The sequence below is a fragment of the Tachysurus fulvidraco genome, chromosome 13 (genome assembly GCF_022655615.1).
Source record: "Tachysurus fulvidraco isolate hzauxx_2018 chromosome 13, HZAU_PFXX_2.0, whole genome shotgun sequence".
NCBI lineage: Eukaryota > Metazoa > Chordata > Actinopteri > Siluriformes > Bagridae > Tachysurus > Tachysurus fulvidraco.
In genome coordinates this window covers 18,317,579-18,337,362 of record NC_062530.1, presented here as the reverse complement: position 1 = coordinate 18,337,362, position 19,784 = coordinate 18,317,579, and the positions used below count along the sequence as shown (strand labels likewise).

General features: G+C 37.6%; 2 protein-coding genes across 7 annotated transcripts in view; both read right to left on the bottom strand.

The window, feature by feature from the left end:
* Positions 1-13,709, bottom strand: part of ppfibp1b (PPFIA binding protein 1b) — a 30,118-nt gene extending 16,409 nt beyond the window's left edge. For 2 of the 5 annotated variants that reach the window (XM_027161745.2, XM_027161747.2), the window contains exons 1-3: positions 13,531-13,708; positions 1,727-1,810; positions 155-360 (exon numbers count right to left, since the gene is read on the bottom strand). In XM_027161745.2, coding sequence (XP_027017546.1) covers positions 155-360; positions 1,727-1,790 — 270 coding nt within the window. In that variant the 5' untranslated portion in view covers positions 1,791-1,810; positions 13,531-13,708. Of the gene's footprint in view, positions 1-154; positions 361-1,726; positions 1,811-13,530 lie in introns of all 5 variants that reach the window. The other 3 variants (XM_027161750.2, XM_027161751.2, XM_027161748.2) reach the window with 2 other exon arrangements.
* A 1,477-nt stretch (positions 13,710-15,186) lies between these two features.
* Positions 15,187-19,111, bottom strand: si:ch211-245j22.3 (uncharacterized protein LOC563798 homolog). 2 transcript variants are annotated; one of them, XM_047822594.1, is made up of 5 exons: positions 18,883-19,111; positions 18,428-18,560; positions 17,570-17,719; positions 17,237-17,342; positions 15,187-15,784 (listed from the first exon to the last, which is right to left on the bottom strand). In XM_047822594.1, the coding sequence occupies exons 1-5, from the start codon at positions 18,888-18,890 to the stop codon at positions 15,630-15,632; spliced, it is 552 nt and encodes a 183-aa protein (XP_047678550.1). In that variant the 5' UTR covers positions 18,891-19,111; the 3' UTR covers positions 15,187-15,629. The 2 variants fall into 2 exon arrangements, with proteins under 2 accessions (XP_047678550.1, XP_027017833.1); XM_027162032.2 differs by having other exon boundaries at positions 15,192-15,784; positions 18,878-19,111.
* Positions 19,112-19,784: the final 673 nt, after the last annotated feature.

Sequence of the window (19,784 nt, the reverse complement as noted above, 5' to 3'; positions counted from 1 at the left end):
CCTATTGCTCATTATTCAAAAGGTATTCGCAAGTACAAATGACAAAAGAGGAATTCTATTTTCAACACAGCAACATCAAGCTATTCTTACTACTCGCATACATGTAAAAGGAAACAGCAGTAATGTGACACAGTTATGAGATGAGAATGCATACTAGATGTCCCTGTAGCCACTCCACCAGACTGTGTGCTGTCGAGTCGGGTATCTGGCAGCGCAATCCCTCTCTCTCTTCTGTGTCCATGAGCTCCAAAACCCCCCTCAGATCCTCAATTAGGTGCAGCGCCCTCAGGCTTCCCATGAACGGTGAAGTTGGAGACTGGCAGTCAAATATCCCATTGGAATAGTCAAGAGATTTAGAGCCTGGGAGAAATATGAGAGCGTTACTCAGTCAATGGCATCTAATGTGTAGAGATGGTTCGTCTCAGATTAAAAAACATAACCAAAATAAATTCCTTGTTAATTAATGAGGAACCATTATTAAAATCCAATAAGGGTTAAATGTTGGTTCATAGTGCGTTGAGCTGAATACGGTCCTTTCTTTTCATTTAAGTGGAATAAGAATTCCCAATGTGTTTATGAATTACTTGCAAAGATTAATATTTTCAATACGAGTGATCAGGTCAAGCACTGATCTGCTATAGCTTACCACTACATAATTTGTTCATTCACTGAGCTTCAGTAGATGCTTTTTCCTTATAACAGAGAATCTGGAGTCTATCCTGGGAACACTTGGTGTAAGACAAGTATACATTTGTCTGGTTCTGTGTCCAGCCCATCACAGGGCACCATGCACACACTGAACCACACACAGGGCAACTAGGGGAAATTTGAAGTAGCTGATCCACAAAACAGCATGGCTTGGAAGTTCATTGGAAAGTAGGAGGAAACTGAATAACCCACACAAAAAAACATAAAGACACTGGGTGAACATGTGAAACTACACACAAAAAGTAATCTGAGCTTCAATTTAAACCATGGAACCTTGAGCTGTTAGGCAGCAACATTATCTGCTGCACCACTATGTCGCCCTGCTAAGAGATCAGTCATATAGAATTATCTAAAGTTGGGGAACAAAAACAATGTAACCATCCACTGAGGGCTATATTTCTGGTACAGGCCAGGACAATGTCTAAATTGGACTGAAATAAGAGTTACAGTTACCAAGACCTCAGGGCATCACATCATATGATAGGCTACGACCCAAAATGCCAGCCTTATAATAAGCTAGACTCATCAAGGACTCTCAAATGTCACTATGGTATTTGGTAATGGTAGTCAATGCATCAAATCAGTCTTCCCATTCTCATTCCACTGTGGATACTGGACTGTAGTTTTTTTACACAAACAAAAATACCACTTTCAAACTAAGTGGTCGAGTCCGAACATGTTCCAGCATGACAATGCCCCTGTGCATAAAAGCAAGGTCCATGAAGACATGGTTTAATGAGGTTGGTGTTAAAGAACTTGAGTGGCCTGGACAGAGCCCTAAACACCTTTTAAGTAATAAATTGGAATTACCAACTTCACCCCAGGCCTTTGCGTCTGACATCAGTGCCAGACATCACTTATGATCTAGGAGTTGAAAATGAGCATGGAAGCCTTCCAAAGAAGAGTGGAGTTTATTATAATAGCAGAGGCTGACTACATCTGGGAGAGAATGTTAAACAATTGCATATGGATATGATAGTCAGGTGTCCAAATATTTGTAAAATGTAATTAATATTACCTGCTATAATGCCATCCATTTGCTCCAAAGCAGCAGCCAACATATCACTCGCATCAGACATCATCTTCAAGCTGTTTAGTTAACCTTAAAACAATGAAAATAAAAAAAGCATTCAAAATAAGTGTTATACCAATTATTTCTTTACTGTGTAATATGCGACAAGACTTAATTTAGAGAACATATTAACGGAAAAACATCAATGTACAGAGAATGTGTCTGTGCTGAAGTGTGCACTGCTGGGACGTCATACTTGATAATGTGCTAAAGGAAAAACAATTTAATGCCAGTAGTTTTCTGTTCAAAGACCCAGGGAATTAATATTATTCAAAATTTTATACATTCAATTGAGAAATAGTAACGTTTAATCAAAGCAAAATTTGAATGAAAAAACCTAATAACTAAAATCTAAAGTGAATAAAAAAAGCTAAATCCCATTGATTTGGTTGATTGAATGGTTGGGATTGTCCAAACTCTACATGGTATCTAAATAAATAGTAACCTGATTGTCCTCCCTCCCTCACTGACCATCTTATTTGAATGTCCCAGGGCTCTGGTAGGTGAAACTGCAGCTGATTATCTGCTGCCAATGCATGTATCTACAAGCTAATATACAGCAGCAAGTTACTGATATTACATTTGTTTAGCTCTGCTTTTCCTTCAGTGTGCCACATCAAGATTTTACCTGGCAGGGCATCCAATAGTTATCATTTAAGGTACAGTACCTGCCTAAAGCAGATTGCTCCACTTGGCAGAAAAAAGTGTGTGCTTCCATACCATGCTTACTCTGCTTTGTTATAAACCTTCACTGTGACATCCTAGCTTACAAAAACTGTTAAGCCGTGGTGGTTTGGGATTCCTTGGTACATTCCTTGGTACTTAAACTAAACATCAGCTGGTAAAATGGACTGCCTGTTAGTTTATGAAGAGCCAGACCTGGGCAGAAATGAGCGGAGAAATGGTCCAGGGTTCTATTTATAATTCGGTGATGACAGTAATGGTATTTTCTCATCTGAAACAATCTCTTTATACAGCTTGTATTGCTGTAGACTACACAGTAAAATTATTTTAATATCTCAGTAGCCTAAAGTATTACTACATTGATGTTTGCTAGCAAACAGCAGCAAAAAATAAAATAAAAATTAAATACATAAAACCTCACATGTACCATGTTTCCATTTATTAGAGACATGGTTAACCATGGTACATGTACTCTTGAATGTGTAGTCTTGTACACCCTGTTCCAAATTATTATGTGAATTCTATTTAAGTGTCACAAAGATTAAATATTTTGTTTTTCAGTTTAACGCATGGATGGCATTGTGTCCTCGGGGCTCTTTTGATCACTGAAAACAATCTCGGATACCTGCTATAATTAGATTGCCAGGTAAGCCCAACTGATGAAAAAACTACTAAAGCAAGGTGTTCCACATTATTAAGCAGAGCACCATTTCCATGCAATATGGGGAAGAAAAAGGATCTCTCTGCTGCTGAAAAGAGTGAAATAGTTCAATGCCTTGGACGAGGTATGAAAACAAGCGTGATCATCGCACTATTAAGAGATTTGTGGCTGATTCAGAGCACAGATGGTTCCGTGCAGATAAAGGGACATTGAGGAAGACTTCTGCCAGATCCATGCATCGGATCAAGAGAGCAGCTGCTAAAATACCATTAAATAGCAGCAAACAGATATTTGAAGCTGCCGGTGCCTCTGGAGTCCCACGGACATCAAGGTGTAGAGTCCTCCAGAGTCTTGCAACTGTGCATAAACCTTCTATTCGGCCACCACTAACCAATGCTCACAAGCAGAAATGGCTGCATTGGGCAGAAAAATTCATGACGACTAATTTTCAAACAGTCCTGTTCACTGATGAGTGCCGTGCAACCCTGGATGGTCCAGATGGAAGGAGTAGTGGATGGTTGGTGGACAGCCACCCTGTTCCAACAAGGCTGCGACGTCAGCAAGGCGGTGGTGGAGTCATGTTTTGGGCCGGAATCATGGGAAGAGAGCTGGTCGGCCCCTTTAGGGTCCCCGAAGGTGTAAAGATGACCTCTGCAAAGTATGTGAAGTTTCTGACTGACAACTTTCTTCCCTGGTACAGAAGGAACTATGCTTTCCGTAATAAAATCATCTTCATGCATGACAATGCACCATCTCAAAGAATGCAAAGAATACCTCTGCATCAATGGCTGCTATGGGGATAAAAGGAGAGAAAATCATGGTGTGGCCTCCATCCTCCCCTTACCTCAATCCTATTGAGAACCTTTGGAGCATCCTCAAGCAAAAGATCTATGAGGGTAGGAGGAAGTTTACATCCAAACAGCAGGTCTGGGAGGCTATTCTGACATCTTGCAAACAAATTCAAGCAAACAAGTTCAATGGATGCAAGACTTGTGAAGCTGCTATCAAATAAGGGGTCCTATGTTAAAATGTAACGTGGCCTGTTAAATGTTTAAAAAGTTAAAATGTTATAGGTTTGATTGAAATAGCTTTTGATTTCAGTAAATATGCTGCAAACACAACAAATGACAATTTTCAGTTCTTTACAACCTATAAAGTGTTTTGAAACTTAATGTGCATAATAATTTGGAACAGTGCACAAGTTTTTTATGTTTAAAATACTGTTATCATTAGGAGGTTTGTTCAATAAAATTTGAATTGTACTCTCAATAGTTGATAACATGAGAATTATGCTGACTGTTATTTATATCAATTATTTAGGTAAATGTGAAAAATATAATTTGCAAAATAATTTGGAACAGGGTATATATAATTGTCTATTCAACAGAAGACCTATTTTCAAGTCATATAAATAAGACATAAATATTATAATAATATTTATTGTCTGATGCAATGTTTAAATTGGAAGTTTGGAATTAATTGATGGGGAATACAAACATTAATTTAGTGTATCTTGAACCATTTCTGACTTGATTTGAAAGAATGTTTAGCTCATCATCATGTTGAAAGCTCTATGGTATCCAGATCTTGGCCTGACTTATATTAGCAAGAACGTCTTGCACAATTCAGGATGCTATCAATCTTCCACTAGACATAAAACACCTCCAAAGCATCACCTAATCCACCTTCATATTTTTCCACCGGGTTTCAGTTGCTTTTCCTTATAAGCAGTCACATTTTTTCATGCAACATGCAGCTGGTCATTCTAATCTGCAGGTTTCATTTTGGTCTCATTGGAACGTAACACACGATTCTTATTGTACTTATACAATAAGTTATAACGCTTGATAAAGTTCGTGTTACAAAAACACATTATCTGCAGTAAAAACAAATATTACCTTTGGAAGGGCAAATAATCTATTTTAAAATATTATCCTCACTGAGATGTTAGTCCTCCACCCATTAAAAGGGCATGAGCTACAGGAAATTTGGGGCTGGTTTTATAGGCAAAGCCTGTGGGTGTTGTGTGTTTGCATCTTTTCAGTCTCTGGCCTTACAAGATTATAAGAGAGATTATATACGGATCCTTCTCACCTTATAAATCTACAAAGGCTCCTTCAGGGTGTTCTCTTATACAAATGATATTTAGAAGTTAAATAAAATGGTAAATGTGGATTAAGTTGTTCCCAAATTGTTCACATTTGAAAATCTCTTATTTAATGAAATATTAGGTGATTTAAAAAATGAACTTGCTTTTCTTTTCTGAAAAATGTCCTTTTAAAACAGAAGCCTGTTTCCAGTTGAGGAAAAAACATTTGTCTCATGTCTCAATGCAGCAGATATGAAATCACGGTCGAGCTGTAAAATTCCTCTTTTAAGGCATTGACAGAACACTAAAGACTGGAATTTGTGATCCTCCAAAGTTAACAAAATTGAATGGCTGGGTCTCATGAGGTTAGGATTATCTTCTCAAACAGCGATCAAACCTAACCACCCTCAATAAAATGTTTATAGTCGCCCACACAGGCTACGGGCTCAGGCTTTTGTGAGAGAATGCTCTAGTGGCCTTGAACACAATCGATCTTTGGAAGGTGGGAAACCAGGATGATTCTTCACTCGTCCACTGTTCCCTAGGTTACGGAGTCAGGATAAGACCGTGAGCCAGTGATTGTAAGGAATAATTAGGTCATTTACCTCAATTATTGGCACAGCATTCATGCTGCTGCTCTGGGACACAAGACACTCTGTTGAGAGATTAGTGGGTGCAGTCTGTGAGGGTCTTTTGGTGCATAGCCCAAGAACACAGCAGTACCATTATTTCTAGAGCATTAAATCCTTAGTGCAAACTAAGAAAAAATGGTTTCATATTCATGCACACATTCATAGACAGACACAGACACTGTATATACAAGGTAAAAAAAAAACAGGTACAGCCTTCCTGAATTATTCCAAGCTTTAAAATCAAAATGATCTAAACTGTGTCCTTTTTTATGTGAAACCCTTTTGTCTAATAAGGCTCAAGATACATACAAAACAATCTCGACCCACTCCTACATGTACAACATTTTAAACTCCTTAATATTGTTATGTCTGTGCATGCGGTTTCTTAGCCAGCTTCTTAGTTGCAGTTTGATTTTTTTTTTCTTAAATTCTCTTAATTTCTTTTTTTTTGCCAGGTTTTGGAACAAAATATCTTGGCATCAGATTTTTGAAAGCAGCAGCATCAAAGCACCTGAGCCAAAGCATCGATAATCCACTATCATATTTTACAGCAGGGTATCAAGTGCCCTTTACTTGATGTTAAAGTTCAGGTGCAGCATTTTGTGACATGCTCTCAGCAAAAGCCTTTATATTGTCTGTTATTTGCAAAATAGCAATTAACAGCTTGAAACTGTTGAATCTAATTTCTGGTCAATTACCAACTGTCCTTCATACCTGTAGGACTCTAATGGTGCTTAATAAAATCATTATTACCTCCTTATGTTCTTTTCTATGCCTGAACTGCCTTTGTGCAGGTCAACATTTATCTGTCTCTTTTGAGTTTAAAGTGCTTTGTTTTTCATACAATAATAAATAAAGAGATTTTGTTTGTGCAACCTCATATTTATACCCCAGGGAATGGTTAAATGGTAACAGAAGTGCAACGAGTGCAAATGAAAAAAAGAAGATATTTTATTGTTTGTATTCATTTAAAATTTAAATGTGTATTTTTTAATTAAATATTTGAGATGATAAATCCCTAATTAAAATTGTTAGTGTTCTCTGTGTTTTGGTTGAGAAATACAAATGCTGGTGAGTAAGGTTTATTTAACGTTTTTCTTTATAAAATGAAGGATGCCAAAATTTCTGGAGGGTATTTCACAATCCACAACTGTTCACCGCTCTCTGGGTTGAAATGTGTACTGCTTCAGGAAAAAAAAGGCATAATGTATGATTATGGGTTAAAATGTAGGGTTGAGATACTGCTTTTACCAAACCTTCCAAGCATGTCGTTTTATGGCCAAAAAGGAAGAAATCAGATGCAGAAACTGGGTAGTGGATGATTGGCTTGGTGCCAGTGTAAAGATAGGTGAGCATTTTAAACTTTCAGAAATAGACCTCAGGTTTGTAGCTTCCTACTACTGGATCCATGTGGTGTAGTGTAAACTTATAACAGCTGCTAGCTAAACTAGCAAGCTAAAACCAAAGTTTTTTTTATTTTGAAAGACCGCGAGCTAGCCGATGTCCAACACAGTACACAGAGGCACCAGCAAACTAGGTGACTAACATTACCTACCTAAAAAAAACTTGCAAGACAGTTGCTTGTTACAGTCATGATGAGGTGAACAATACGTTTTGATTTCATACTTTCATGTGTAATAAAGTCTCTGATGATGTCGAATACGGATAATGAGTTCATGAATGAATACATGACCAACACCCCAAAACCACGTTCTGACAGTGCTAGTACACAAGTTACAACAAATTGCTTTAGCGGTTACAAAGTGCACTGTGTGTATAAGAAATATTTCCCCTCGCAGGGAATCTTATGATTTACCAGGTTAGGAGGAACTATTCAGCCACCCAGTAGAACGGTAGGTTTTATTTAAACAGCTGGGCTCCAACAAACTGTAACACACTGGTGACACCCAGCATTCAGCCAGTGGTTTTCACTTGATGTTTCATAGAAACCACCCACAAACATGTACCACATCAAACAGAAATAAATCCACGTTAGACAACATGGAACCCATCCCCCCACTTTATCCTGATAGTTTTGTTTAAATGCTCATTCCAGTGGCTCAGAATAACCAGACAGATCACTGCTTTCTTAGACTGAGGTAATTCAAACTGAAATGGCTTCACGACAGCAATCTGAAAATTACACAGGAAACAGTGTTTTGAGTAAACTAGTATTTTACTACCATTCTTAAAGAGAAAAAATAAAATAAAATCTAAAGCTGAGGTAAGATTCTGTCAGGCTTGGTAGCTTATCTGACCTAGTGGGTTGAACAGAAATCACTGTTTCTATCGAATTCAAAAACATCTTCAAATAAGAACACACACACACACACACAGAGAGAGAGAGAGAGAGAGAGAGAGAGAGAGAGAGAGAGAGAGGAGCAAACTGTCGGACAAAGAGGGGACACCCAGAAGTATGTCTGGACCACAAATAAAATAGTAGACGCCTTGAGATTTAAAGCCTTTTAGTTTTTTTTGGAACTGAGTTTAAATATATATTTAGAACATTACAAACTTTCTCGCTTAGGCAAAAAGGTATGTACACTGCTAAACATTTTACTGAGAGAACATTTTCCATGGAAATGTTCAAATAAATTGACATAAATGGGTGTTTTTAACCACAAAAAAGCTGATTTGTTTTTCCTTATAACAACTTTTATTCCTCTTATAACATAGTAACATAGCAAATATTGAGTTTTTATTTATTAAATGTGCATTAGGTAAGTTTAGTGATTTTGTTTTTTCAAGATTAGGCCTCAAACGGTTGGTTAAGAGAGTTGAATTGACATTTTTTTTTATGATAACTTTGATCTCTATCCCCCGTCATGTTCACAAAGCTCCACCTCCAGGATCTGGACTGACAGGAGGGTAAATCAAAACACAAATTTCAGCAAATCTCTTGCTACAGCAATGTTTTAACCCATTATTTTACCTAATGCATTAATTTAGAAAATGTTACACCCCAAAAATTATTAATTTAAGCAATCAAGCTTCAAGACGGTGTCTGTGTTTCTCCTGAGCATGCTGTGTGTTTGCTGCTGTCCGCAGTGTTCTGTGGCTGTGAAAACTTCAAGGCCAGGTCAAACATGTTGTTAGAGATTACTAGGTTCTCTCTCTCTGGAAAAACAATAATAGCTCCTGAAGTCTACGAGGTCAAGGAGTGAGGATGTGAAGCATAAGAACATCCTTTGGTTGCACAATGCAGAGAAAACTACTGCACAAATAAAAGAATTACAAATGGAAACACTCCTCTTTAACACATGAAAAAACAAAAATGTGAAAAAGCGTGGCATGAAAAAAAAACACAGTTTAGCTATGCAGTATAATGCTTGCAAGTTTTGCGTGCATTCCATTGTGTACAGCAAGCTAGTTTTGTGTCCGTCCAAACACGTCCGTTGTTCTCGGCCTTCACTGCTTAGAAAGACTACGTTTTTACTGTGTATCATACACACTTGCAAACTGCTACAATCACTTTGCATTGCAGATTCTTGCTTTGCTGGGGAATTTCCTCTTGTGCCAAGAACAAAATGGTTCCAAGGCATGGACGGTGATAACACAATGACAATAACAAGCTCTTTGTGCTGGTCATCACTGTAACATGGCACTGCGTAGTACTCTATCAGATTCCTTTATTACAGCGTGCAGGGATAACGCGAATTCCTGCTCCATGAGGATCAGAAAGTGAGTCAAACAGCAGAAAACAATGAATGCCACTAAAATAGTGTTTTAGTGCGATTTAATTTATGTCTTTAGGAATTCGTGAGGTTTTCTTCAATATTTGTTTCCAATACAGACATCAGAGAAAAGTCACACAGCACTACTGCTACACAATACAACATCTGTGTTTACTGCAATACCAGTCTGTGTGTAAACCAGCACTCTACACATCACATCAAGTTTGTGTGTGTTCTGTGAGAAATCTGGGCACTGAAAAGAAAAATTCACCCTGAACATCTTGCAAAATAATTTTTATACTTAACAGATATTCTTCAATGACATTCAAAATTTGTCAATTTTACATGTCATTTTTTTAATCTATACTAATTTTAACTAATTTTTTTTGCATTTTTATCATTAACATTTTTGGTCTGTTTTCATATTGTTCAATTGTTTACCACATTACCCACAACGCCATTCGACTACCTGCTGATAGTGCTGCCAGTGGAAATTAGCCCTTCGTTCATCTCATCTCTATTGTGGTGGTTTTCACCCTGGAAAATTTGTGCAGGTTGTGGACAACAGCGACTGAGCACATCTGCTGCAGTGCTGCTCTGGTTTCAGACTCACTCGAAGCAGTGCAATTGTGTTCATCGGGATGTTGTAGTTTAATGGTTAAGATGTTGGAGTACAGATTGGAAGGTTGTGAGTTTGGATCCCAGGTCCACAAAGCCACCACTGCTGGGCCCCTGTGCAATGCCCTTAACCCTCAATTGCATAAAATGAGATAAAATGTAAGTCACTCGATAAGGACCATAAATGTAAATATTAAATAAATGTGTCCCACAGCATTCGCCTGCCATTCTCAATACACACGTGTTGTGGAAAATAATGACGCTATCATCAGCTAAAAAACATGTTTAGTTTACTTTACTTCCTGAACAAGTGCAGACCATGCACAGCTTTAGTGCAACCAAACTCACACCACTTCCTACAGGTTCAAGACGGTGGTGCACTGCCTAGTCGGCATAACCAGCATTTCATTCAAGTCATGCTCCATTATGGACTAAACTGTTTTGGACTCTTTATTTCATAGCTAAAGGCAGTGCTGCAGCAAAATTTTAGTCTCGCTTTCATCTGTCAAAACTGTCCAGGTTCCGTTGCAAATTTTCATTGTGAATTTCTATAACAACAATCACTTTATCATCCTGTAGCTCACCAAGTACTCGAACAGAGTCACTGCTGTAACTCAGCATAACTGCATCTAAATGCCGCAATGAGATCTGGAACCGTGTTCTACATTGACCTTCCATTACTACATCATTGAACATCACTGGAACATAGTGAGTGAGAAAACTCTGTTGTTCTGCTCTATTGTTTCGCAAAGCTAACAGCAAGACCTGACTATCATCCCTCATGTGTGAAAAACACACAAAGAATAATTTCTCATCGGATTAGCAAAAACCAACAAATTATCACCAGAATCATTAAGCACATTGCAAAATGTTTAAACAAAGATATTGTATGTGTCATGAGCGGAGTTTTCCTTACACATTACAGACTTGTTTTAGAATATTGCAAGTCACCTTATGGCATCAGTGTGAAGCAGGAAAAATCACACTATGGTGTCACTGGGATGCAGACGTCCAATGCGAGTTCCTGTCCTTCTCCAAAACTTGCCTTTAAAAAAATATTTTCTGTCCTAATGGGTTTGGAGCTCCATCGGGATAAATGTCTTTGGGCTACACTACACAGTGGACGCTTACTTAACTACAGACCTGCTCTGAACCCATCAGACTCAATGACTCGTGTAACTAAAAGAGAAAAGAACCATCCATCTCTACACAAAAACAAGTCTTTATGGTCGCTATGTTGTTGCAAGGTTGATTCAAGGCGTGCACCTTAGAGTAGAAATATGGCAAAAGAACAGATTTAAATCTCAAAATACAAACTATTTCATACCTTAAATATTCTATCAGATCCCATGCATTAGTATAATAATCTTTCAGTACCATAAGGTTTCAGAAAACAAGCTGAGAGGAATCGTTATCAACATGCTCGGAAATGTCACGTGATCCACCCTCACATGTGGAGCTTTTAATTATAACTCATGGTGTTATTTTGGTTTGGAACTGGCGCCACACTTTATGGACTGAAACATAAGCTGTTGTGATTTCCGGTTTCTAGCATTGGAACTGATGAAAGCCACATATCAACTGTTGACCACTCTACAACAAGGCTGCTTTTTCTCCATCCATAACAGTTTGTTCTTATCAAAAGTAGGAAGCAACAGTATATAAGCAACACCGCTTCCACCACAAAACGATATTTAAACTGCTTAAATGCATAAAACATGAACTCCTGACTAAGCAATCTATGTCTTAAGATGTTACAATATCAATTACTATTACTCAGTAGAGTGACATTATTTTAAGAGCAATAATTAAGTATCATATCTTACCTCCAGTCTGAAAGACAGAGGAATACGAGTTATTCCAACCTCTCATAAGTGTAACTGCAGGAAGATGGACTGCTTCTCTATCTATAGCACACTGTCAAATTCAAAATAAAACACTTTGCAATAAAACACACCCATAGGGGCAAGACCACTAGCACAGAGAGAAACTAGAACTGCATCAAGTAATGATATCTGATATGTTGCATGTACAAAATCTTTGATATATACACTCTATTTAGACATGCAGATGAAATACAAAGTGTACAGATATTTTAGGGACGGAGCAGTCTGTATGATTACATAGTGAACCATTTTAGCTCTAAAGTTTAGTCTCAAGTTTGCAGGATCACCATCATTTCAGGGACGTGGGAGCCTAGTGGTTAAGGCATTGGACTACTGATCAGAGGGGCATGAGTTCAAATCCCAGGTCCACCAAGTGCCACTGCTGAGGCCCTAATCAAGGCCCTTAACCCTCAATTGCTCAGTTGTATATATTGAAATAAAAATGAAAGTCACACTGGTGTCTGGTAAAATGCCATAAATGTAAAAAATTATTTCTAAAAGTCTCCAAAAAAAAGAAGTTTGTTAAATAAGAGCTGTGATTTATTTACTCTTTGTTAGTGATGGAAATCAAAACAACACCATTGTCAGTCAAAGGGATTCGGTTTATTATTGGAGATCTATAGTCGGTAAAGCTGTTTGAATTAAATTTGCTTCATCCAAATCTCAGTAGCATGAAAAAGAAAAAGAAGAAGGTCTATAAATAATGACATAAGTCTATAATGTGGTCTATTTGTAAAATTCAAGTTAATTTTATTTCATTTACTAACTAATATTATTTTACTTATTGCCAATAAATGAGCAAAAATACAACCGAATATTTGAATAGTTGGATTAAATCAGGAATAAATGATTACTGAAAGGTTTGTTGAGTTCTTAAGTGTAAAAACTAACCAATGGTCTTTTTGCACTACATATTTTAAGACATAGAGCATCTATTATCTTATGTAATAGACGTATGTTACCTGTACTAATGTCCTGGGACACGTATTAACAGCCCAGAAAGTCGTGTTCATCCCAGTGCACAAAGGTTTTCCTCTCTCTTTACACACTTTTTCCCCTGTGAATGATGGAAAAGCAGCAGAAAGCTGCTCTTGTTCCTCTGATTACGTGGAAGGCGTGAATCACAAGCCAACAATAACTCAGAGGACATCATATTATTTCACTGATTCCAACACAACACCATGCGAGAACACGGTTATGAGAATAATGTCGGATTTGTACGTGACTTTGGGTGTTATTTTGTGTTTCTGTGCCCTCTGGCTACGGAAATTACTCCGAGTCAAGCAGCTGTAGTTGTTATAACTGAATCCTGGTGTCATTTATAGTCTTTTATATGATTACTGGTCATTCTATCCTTCAAGCCAAGCTCTAAAATCCTTCATCTTACACATGAAACAGTGTAACATCCATTAATCACAGGTTACATTGTAGCTTTTCGGCTCAACAACAACTTTTGGAAAGTGTGAATCTGCACAAAGTCTAATGTGAAGAGTTTAACTGACTTACCAAACCCGGAGTCTGAACCGTTTACAACTAAACTTTCCTGTTAGGATGGAACTTCTGCCGTCGTCCTCACTGCGAAATGTAATTTCACAAGGTTTGCTGTTGGAAAACTTCGCGCTGCGCCTCCGCCTGCGCCATGTCGACAATGACTCGGGAAGGCACTGACGTCACGGCAAGGGACGAGGAAAAGAGACTCGAATCGGTGAATCGACTCTTTTGAACTACACATTTACCCATGATGCGGGATTCATATTTGTACCCAATCACACTGTCTGACAACATAGTGCAAAAATAAGGCAATAAAGAAAAGTGATTTATTTATATATATATATATATAATAATCACTTTTCTTTATAATATATATATATATATATATATATATATATATATATATATATATATATATATATATATATATATATATATATATGTTTATATATATGTTTGTACCGTTCATCATTCATAAGGTCACAAGGAGGCTATGCCAGGGGACCTGGGAGACTCTGAACACACACACACACACACACACACACACACACACACACACACACACACACACACACACACACTACAGGCAGAAATTTAGCCCCTGGATCTGTGATACAAACACTAACTACCCAAGAATCCCCAGAGGCCTAACATAACTTTTTTCCATTTACCCTTATTTCAGAATCACAACTCATAATCTTGTGATCTCTGTCCTGTGATCTTGTTTTCCAGATCATGATTTATTTCCTGCCTACAGCTGAATGGATCCTGGTTCAATCATGTGTGGAGTTTCTTATACATGTACTCTCCTCGTGTCCAACTTGGTTTCCTCCCACCTCCCAAAACAACATGTCAGTCTATGAACCGGTAACCCTAAATTGCCCCAAGTATAAATGTAAATGTGCCTTGTGATGAACTGGTTTCCCGCCTTACAGCCATTGTTCCTGGATTAGTCTCCTCCACAACCCCCAAAAACGATAAAGCACTCACTGAAAGAGAGAGAGAGTGAAATCCTGAACTAGATTTATTCAGAAGCCAGATGGACAAGAAGACACAACTCAACAATAATAGGGAAGAACAAGATAAATGCATTTGCTTAAACTTTGTAATCAGATAAAGAGAAACGTATATGATGTGTTTATTACCTAAGACGTCCATGCTAAATTGCACAGGATCAAGTGTTTTAACCCAAAGCCTAAATAACACCTACTTTGATGGAGAAAAAAGAATGATTTGCACTTGGCTGATTCTTCTGATGCACTTAAATGAGTCGCTCGAAACAAACAAACTGCACATCACTCCAGGGAAGAGTTATCAGATTTTTATTTATTTATTTATTTATTTTAGCTTTTTTGTGTTTATCTGTAAATTAAAACTGTAAATGATCATTCGTTCATTCATTTTCTACAACTTATCCGAACTTTCTCGGGTCACGGGGAGCCTGTGCCTATCTCAGGCATCATCGGGCATCGAGGCAGGATACACCTTGGACGGAGTGCCAACCCATCGCAGGGCACTCACACACTCTCATTCACTACGGACAATTTTCCAGAAATGCCAATCAACCTACCATGCATGTCTTTGGACCGGGGGAGGAAACCCCCCGAGGCACGGGGAGAACATGCAAACTCCACACAAACAAGGCAGAGGCGGGAATCTAACCCCCAACCCTGGAGGTGTGAGGCGAACGTGCTAACCACTAAGCCACCGTGCCCGCCGTAAATGATCATGTTAAACAAATTATGTGTTATTGCATTGACATGCATGTAAACAAGAAAAAACACAGAGAGGAACTGTGCTGATGTTTATTTAAAATGCTCTTATGTAAAACTGTCTTGATGTCTTAATAATGTCTTATTAAATATGACATAAAAGATATTTATAAAAAAATAAATCAACGGCATGTTAAACCTTCAGCAAAAAGCTGCCATTGCTGTAGTGTCTACAAATAATAGTAATAATAATAGTCTCCAAATTGCCTTCAAATTGTAGTGTTTATTAATCTTAAAAGTTAAATAAGTAGCAGCTGGGTGTGTTAGAGCAGAAACACTTTAGATATGTGGTGTAGGACTGTCAGAGATGATATTCTACTGCTCCAGCAGATGAGATAGCCTTCATTCTGTAGACTCAAACGAACCCAAAGCTTTATTTCCAGAGCAACCCTTAAGGGCTCTCTCTACCTTTACAGTGTTGGGGTCACATGCCAACATCTCTCTTATCCAATCATCAGCCAGAGCCCCATCAATAAACTCCTCCAGACTGATGATGGCTGTAAAAAGAAAAATGGTTCCTGTTATTTTATACACCGTCATTACATAAGGCAACACACGTTAAGAATAAGAGCATTGTATGTATTTTATTCTCATACAGTGATTCAATTGAGTTTAAACTATGCTGTCAATCATGTCAGCAGGTGATAATATCTTGAATCTAGTAATATTTATTATATATTTATTATTCTAATATTAAATAATAAGCAAAATATAAGATTATTAAGTTAAATGTTTCCATATTTTAAATTAGATAATTTTGCATCTTTCCAGAAATAAATACTAAAAACTAGTAACGTGTGTCTAGAAATAAGATTGATAATCATATATTTTTCTAATCAATTAAGAAGAAATACTAGATAATTTTGACAATATTCTGTATTTTTTGCAGTGTAGACTACAGTACTATTACTTAAATTATTACCCTAAAACACATTGAATTATATAATTTAATTTATTTTGAAACATTTCTGATGTGCTTAGTGAATCTGGTGGTACTTATATTTTTTGCGCGATATGCGTTTTTGTTATTCCTATGAAAAAGTGATTACAGTGCAGTTCAATAACCTCGAACATAAGGCATAACAATCAGTTTTTGGCTCCTAGTAATAAAAGAGCAAGCGCATCTTTCTCACTCACTATTTTCCAGTGACATGCCTATATCCATCACAGAAGTGCATCCAGCAATGTAAGCAATGCTGACACAGTGATTCAGGTTGAATACATTATTTTGAGTGTTCAGATTACAGAGATTACCCTGAGAAAGCTGGACAGACTAAAACACTAAAGCTGCAGCATTTTAAAATAGGACACTGCTAACCAAAGTGAAATGAAAGAAGGTTAAACAAATTGCAATATGAATCTTGGATGGTATTGAAGATTCACACATTCAAGGAGCCATCCATCCATCCATCCATCCATCCATCCATCCATATATACATACAGTACATACATCCACTGTCTACCTCTTATCCTACACAGGGTCATGGGGAACCTAGAGCCTGTCTCAGGGAACTAGGCAAGGGACATCCTGGATGTTGTGCCAAACCCATCACAGTGCACACACACATCACACACACACACACACACACACATCACACACACACATCTCACACACACAACACACACACAAACACACACACACACACACACACACACACACACACACACACACACACACACACACACACACACACACACACACACACACACACACACATTCACACAAAATGGACAATTTAGAGATTCCAATCAGCCTACAACGCATTTCTTTGGACTTGGGGAGGAATCTGGAGTACCCAGAGGAAGTACAGGTCAGAGGCGGTTATTAAACTCCAAACCCAGGAGATGCGAGAATCAAGTTACCTGAAATTCAAGTTATTTTTCAAGATTAATATGAGAGATCTTCAGCATGGACTTTTTTCTTAAAAAAAACAACTATTCCACCTTACCGTTGTTGTCTTTGTCTAGTTTTATGAATATCCTGTTGGTGCATTCCTCAGCAGTCAGTGGATTAGGGTTGGTTAAAGAGGTTGCAACACTCATCTTATACACAGCCTGCCAACATTTAAGACACAATCACAAAATCTGAATCACTCTCTAACAAAGTAGCCCAGTAATACTCACCTTGTTTTACACAAATACCTGTCTTGAAATGGTACAGAAATCTTCATGCTGAGTCAGAACTAGGTCTGATTTAATTATTCAACATTAAGCATTGCAACCCAAGAAAAATTAAACCAATTCTATATGCCAGTGACATGTATAGGAATATAAAAACACACCTGCATGATGTCAAGCATTTCTGATCGTGTTATGGCTCCATCCTTGTCTTTGTCATAAAGTTTAAATGACCAGCGAAGCTTCTCCTCTGATGAGCCTTCTAACAGCATGCTAATGGCCATCACGTACTCTCGGAAGTCGACGAATCCATCCTGTTACATACATTTTTGGAGTTGTGCAGAAGCTATCAACTTTGAAAGTCACAATTCATACTGTTTCACACTGCTCTCCAAAAGAACTAATCGAAAAGACATGAAAGAGATTTAATTAAATATAATATAATACTGATTGGCCAGAAAAAATTTCATATTCTATAACAGCGGCTTTGACAACTGTATCATCAGTAATACTAATAAGAGTTTTACAGTAAAGTGTTTGGCCAAATGTTTGTGGACACCTGACCAGCACACTGATATGTGAGCCTTGGAATTGTCTAGAATGTTTTGTATGCTTTTTCAGTGAAGTATGAGGCCCTAGTTCCAGCACGTTGCATAATGACTTTAATTGGCAAGTGGGGCCATCCCCACCTTAACATCACTGAACACATATGGGATGAACTGAAATGAACTGAAAATAAAAATTTCACTATAGTAACTATATGTTTCACTTCCGGCCACATCATATCACGCTGTTGTTGATTATTTTCCTATATCAGCATGTCTCAGCAAGCTCTATTCCTTAAACCAAAATTATTTAGTCTTTTAAGTCAACTTATCTGATCACAGTACAGTTGCAATGATAACTATAAAGCAGAAAAAAGCTCAAGGCAAATCCTAGAAGGTACTTTATATTTTCTAAATAGAACAAGTTAACATGCTTCCTCTGATCCTAGTCAATATGTTGATACATGGTTTGTTTACCTCATTATTGTCTAATGTCCGGAAGATCTGCTCAGCGTATTCAGCAGACTCCATTCCCACAGTTCCATCACAGAAGTGGCGTCTGAACTCATGCAGAGTAATCAGGCCACTCGGACACTCCTTTAAGAACATTCTGTCAGAGATAGACAATACAGGGCTGGTCGGCATGGCTCTAGCTTACTTTGCTCAGAATATTAATTTCATACTTAATTCCTAATAGTTTTAGCACCCTGAAATTTCAGTCTGTAGCTAATTTGCTTGGTTAATGGAGATTATTACCTACCAATTATGTGCTAGAAAATTACCTACCAATTATATGTTTTCTTATAAATCTACAACTCGGTCAACTATTATTAAGCAGCAAAACAGTTAGACCAAAAACACATTACATATGCTGAATGCAGGTTTTTGCAAATATGAAATAATTTGTGAATAAACCCTCAGCCTTACCTTACCCACTCATAAAGTTCTGTAATGTAGGTGCCTCCGCTTCTGCAGGGTAAAGTCGCAGCCTGTCCCATCCTTAATTCTGCTCCACTATCAGCTATCACAGGTGCACATGTTTATATACAAGAGCCCAGCTTACCTCTCTCAAGCTTAAGTGTTCTTACAGGTGCCCTCCTGAGGACGTGAAATTAGGCAAAAGTAATCTCTTAGCAGGAGGCACAAGCAGTTTGGGGGCTTCAAATGTAATTACCTTGAGAGCGATTATATTTAGGAGTGATTGGGTTGGGGGTTGTTATGGTGATGACACTTAACTAAACACACTTCCATACTACATCCAGATTACTGAATAAATATTACAGAGTAATTCTTAAAGTTTGCTTTTTTATCCTGGTGATACAATACATACAAATTACTCTTTTCCTAATACTGATCTTTGCAATTTTCTATTTATAATTTGTTTACTGAAAACATTTGCAATATTTTCTAATGAATTTATTTGGTTCTGCTTCACAAAATACTCTATATATCTTCTATTATCCTAATTAAAACCAACATGATCCTGAACAGTTTGTATGATACTACTATACTAGACTGAATACAGACTTCGTATGTGATGAATAAAATGACATTATAGCAGGTAATATTAATAACGTTATATGGTCAAAGGTTTAAGGACAGCTGAGCATCACACACAACTCATTCCAGATCCCATAATAACCTCCACTCTTGGAAAGACATCCCAGTAGATTTTAGTGAGATTGTAGAGATTTGTGCCCATTTAGCCACAGCAGCATTAGTAAGATCAGTCACTGATGTCAGTGTTCCAGTTTACCCTAAAGGTAAGGTTAAGTAAGGTTAAGGTCAAGGCCATCATTTCCACAAATCAAGACATTTTGCACAGAGACATCAT

Bases quoted from the DNA above. Each gene is read 5' to 3' on its own strand.
- si:ch211-245j22.3 (XM_027162032.2), bottom strand. From the start codon at position 18,948: ATGGGACAGGCTGCGACTTTACCCTGCAGAAGCGGAGGCACCTACATT. The intron at 18,561-18,877 runs GTAAGGCTGAGG...TATCTCTGACAG, and splicing joins GAACTTTATGAGTGGGTAAG to AATGTTCTTAAAGGAGTGTC. The intron at 17,720-18,427 runs GTAAACAAACCA...TGTATGTAACAG, and splicing joins GGACATTAGACAATAATGAG to GATGGATTCGTCGACTTCCG.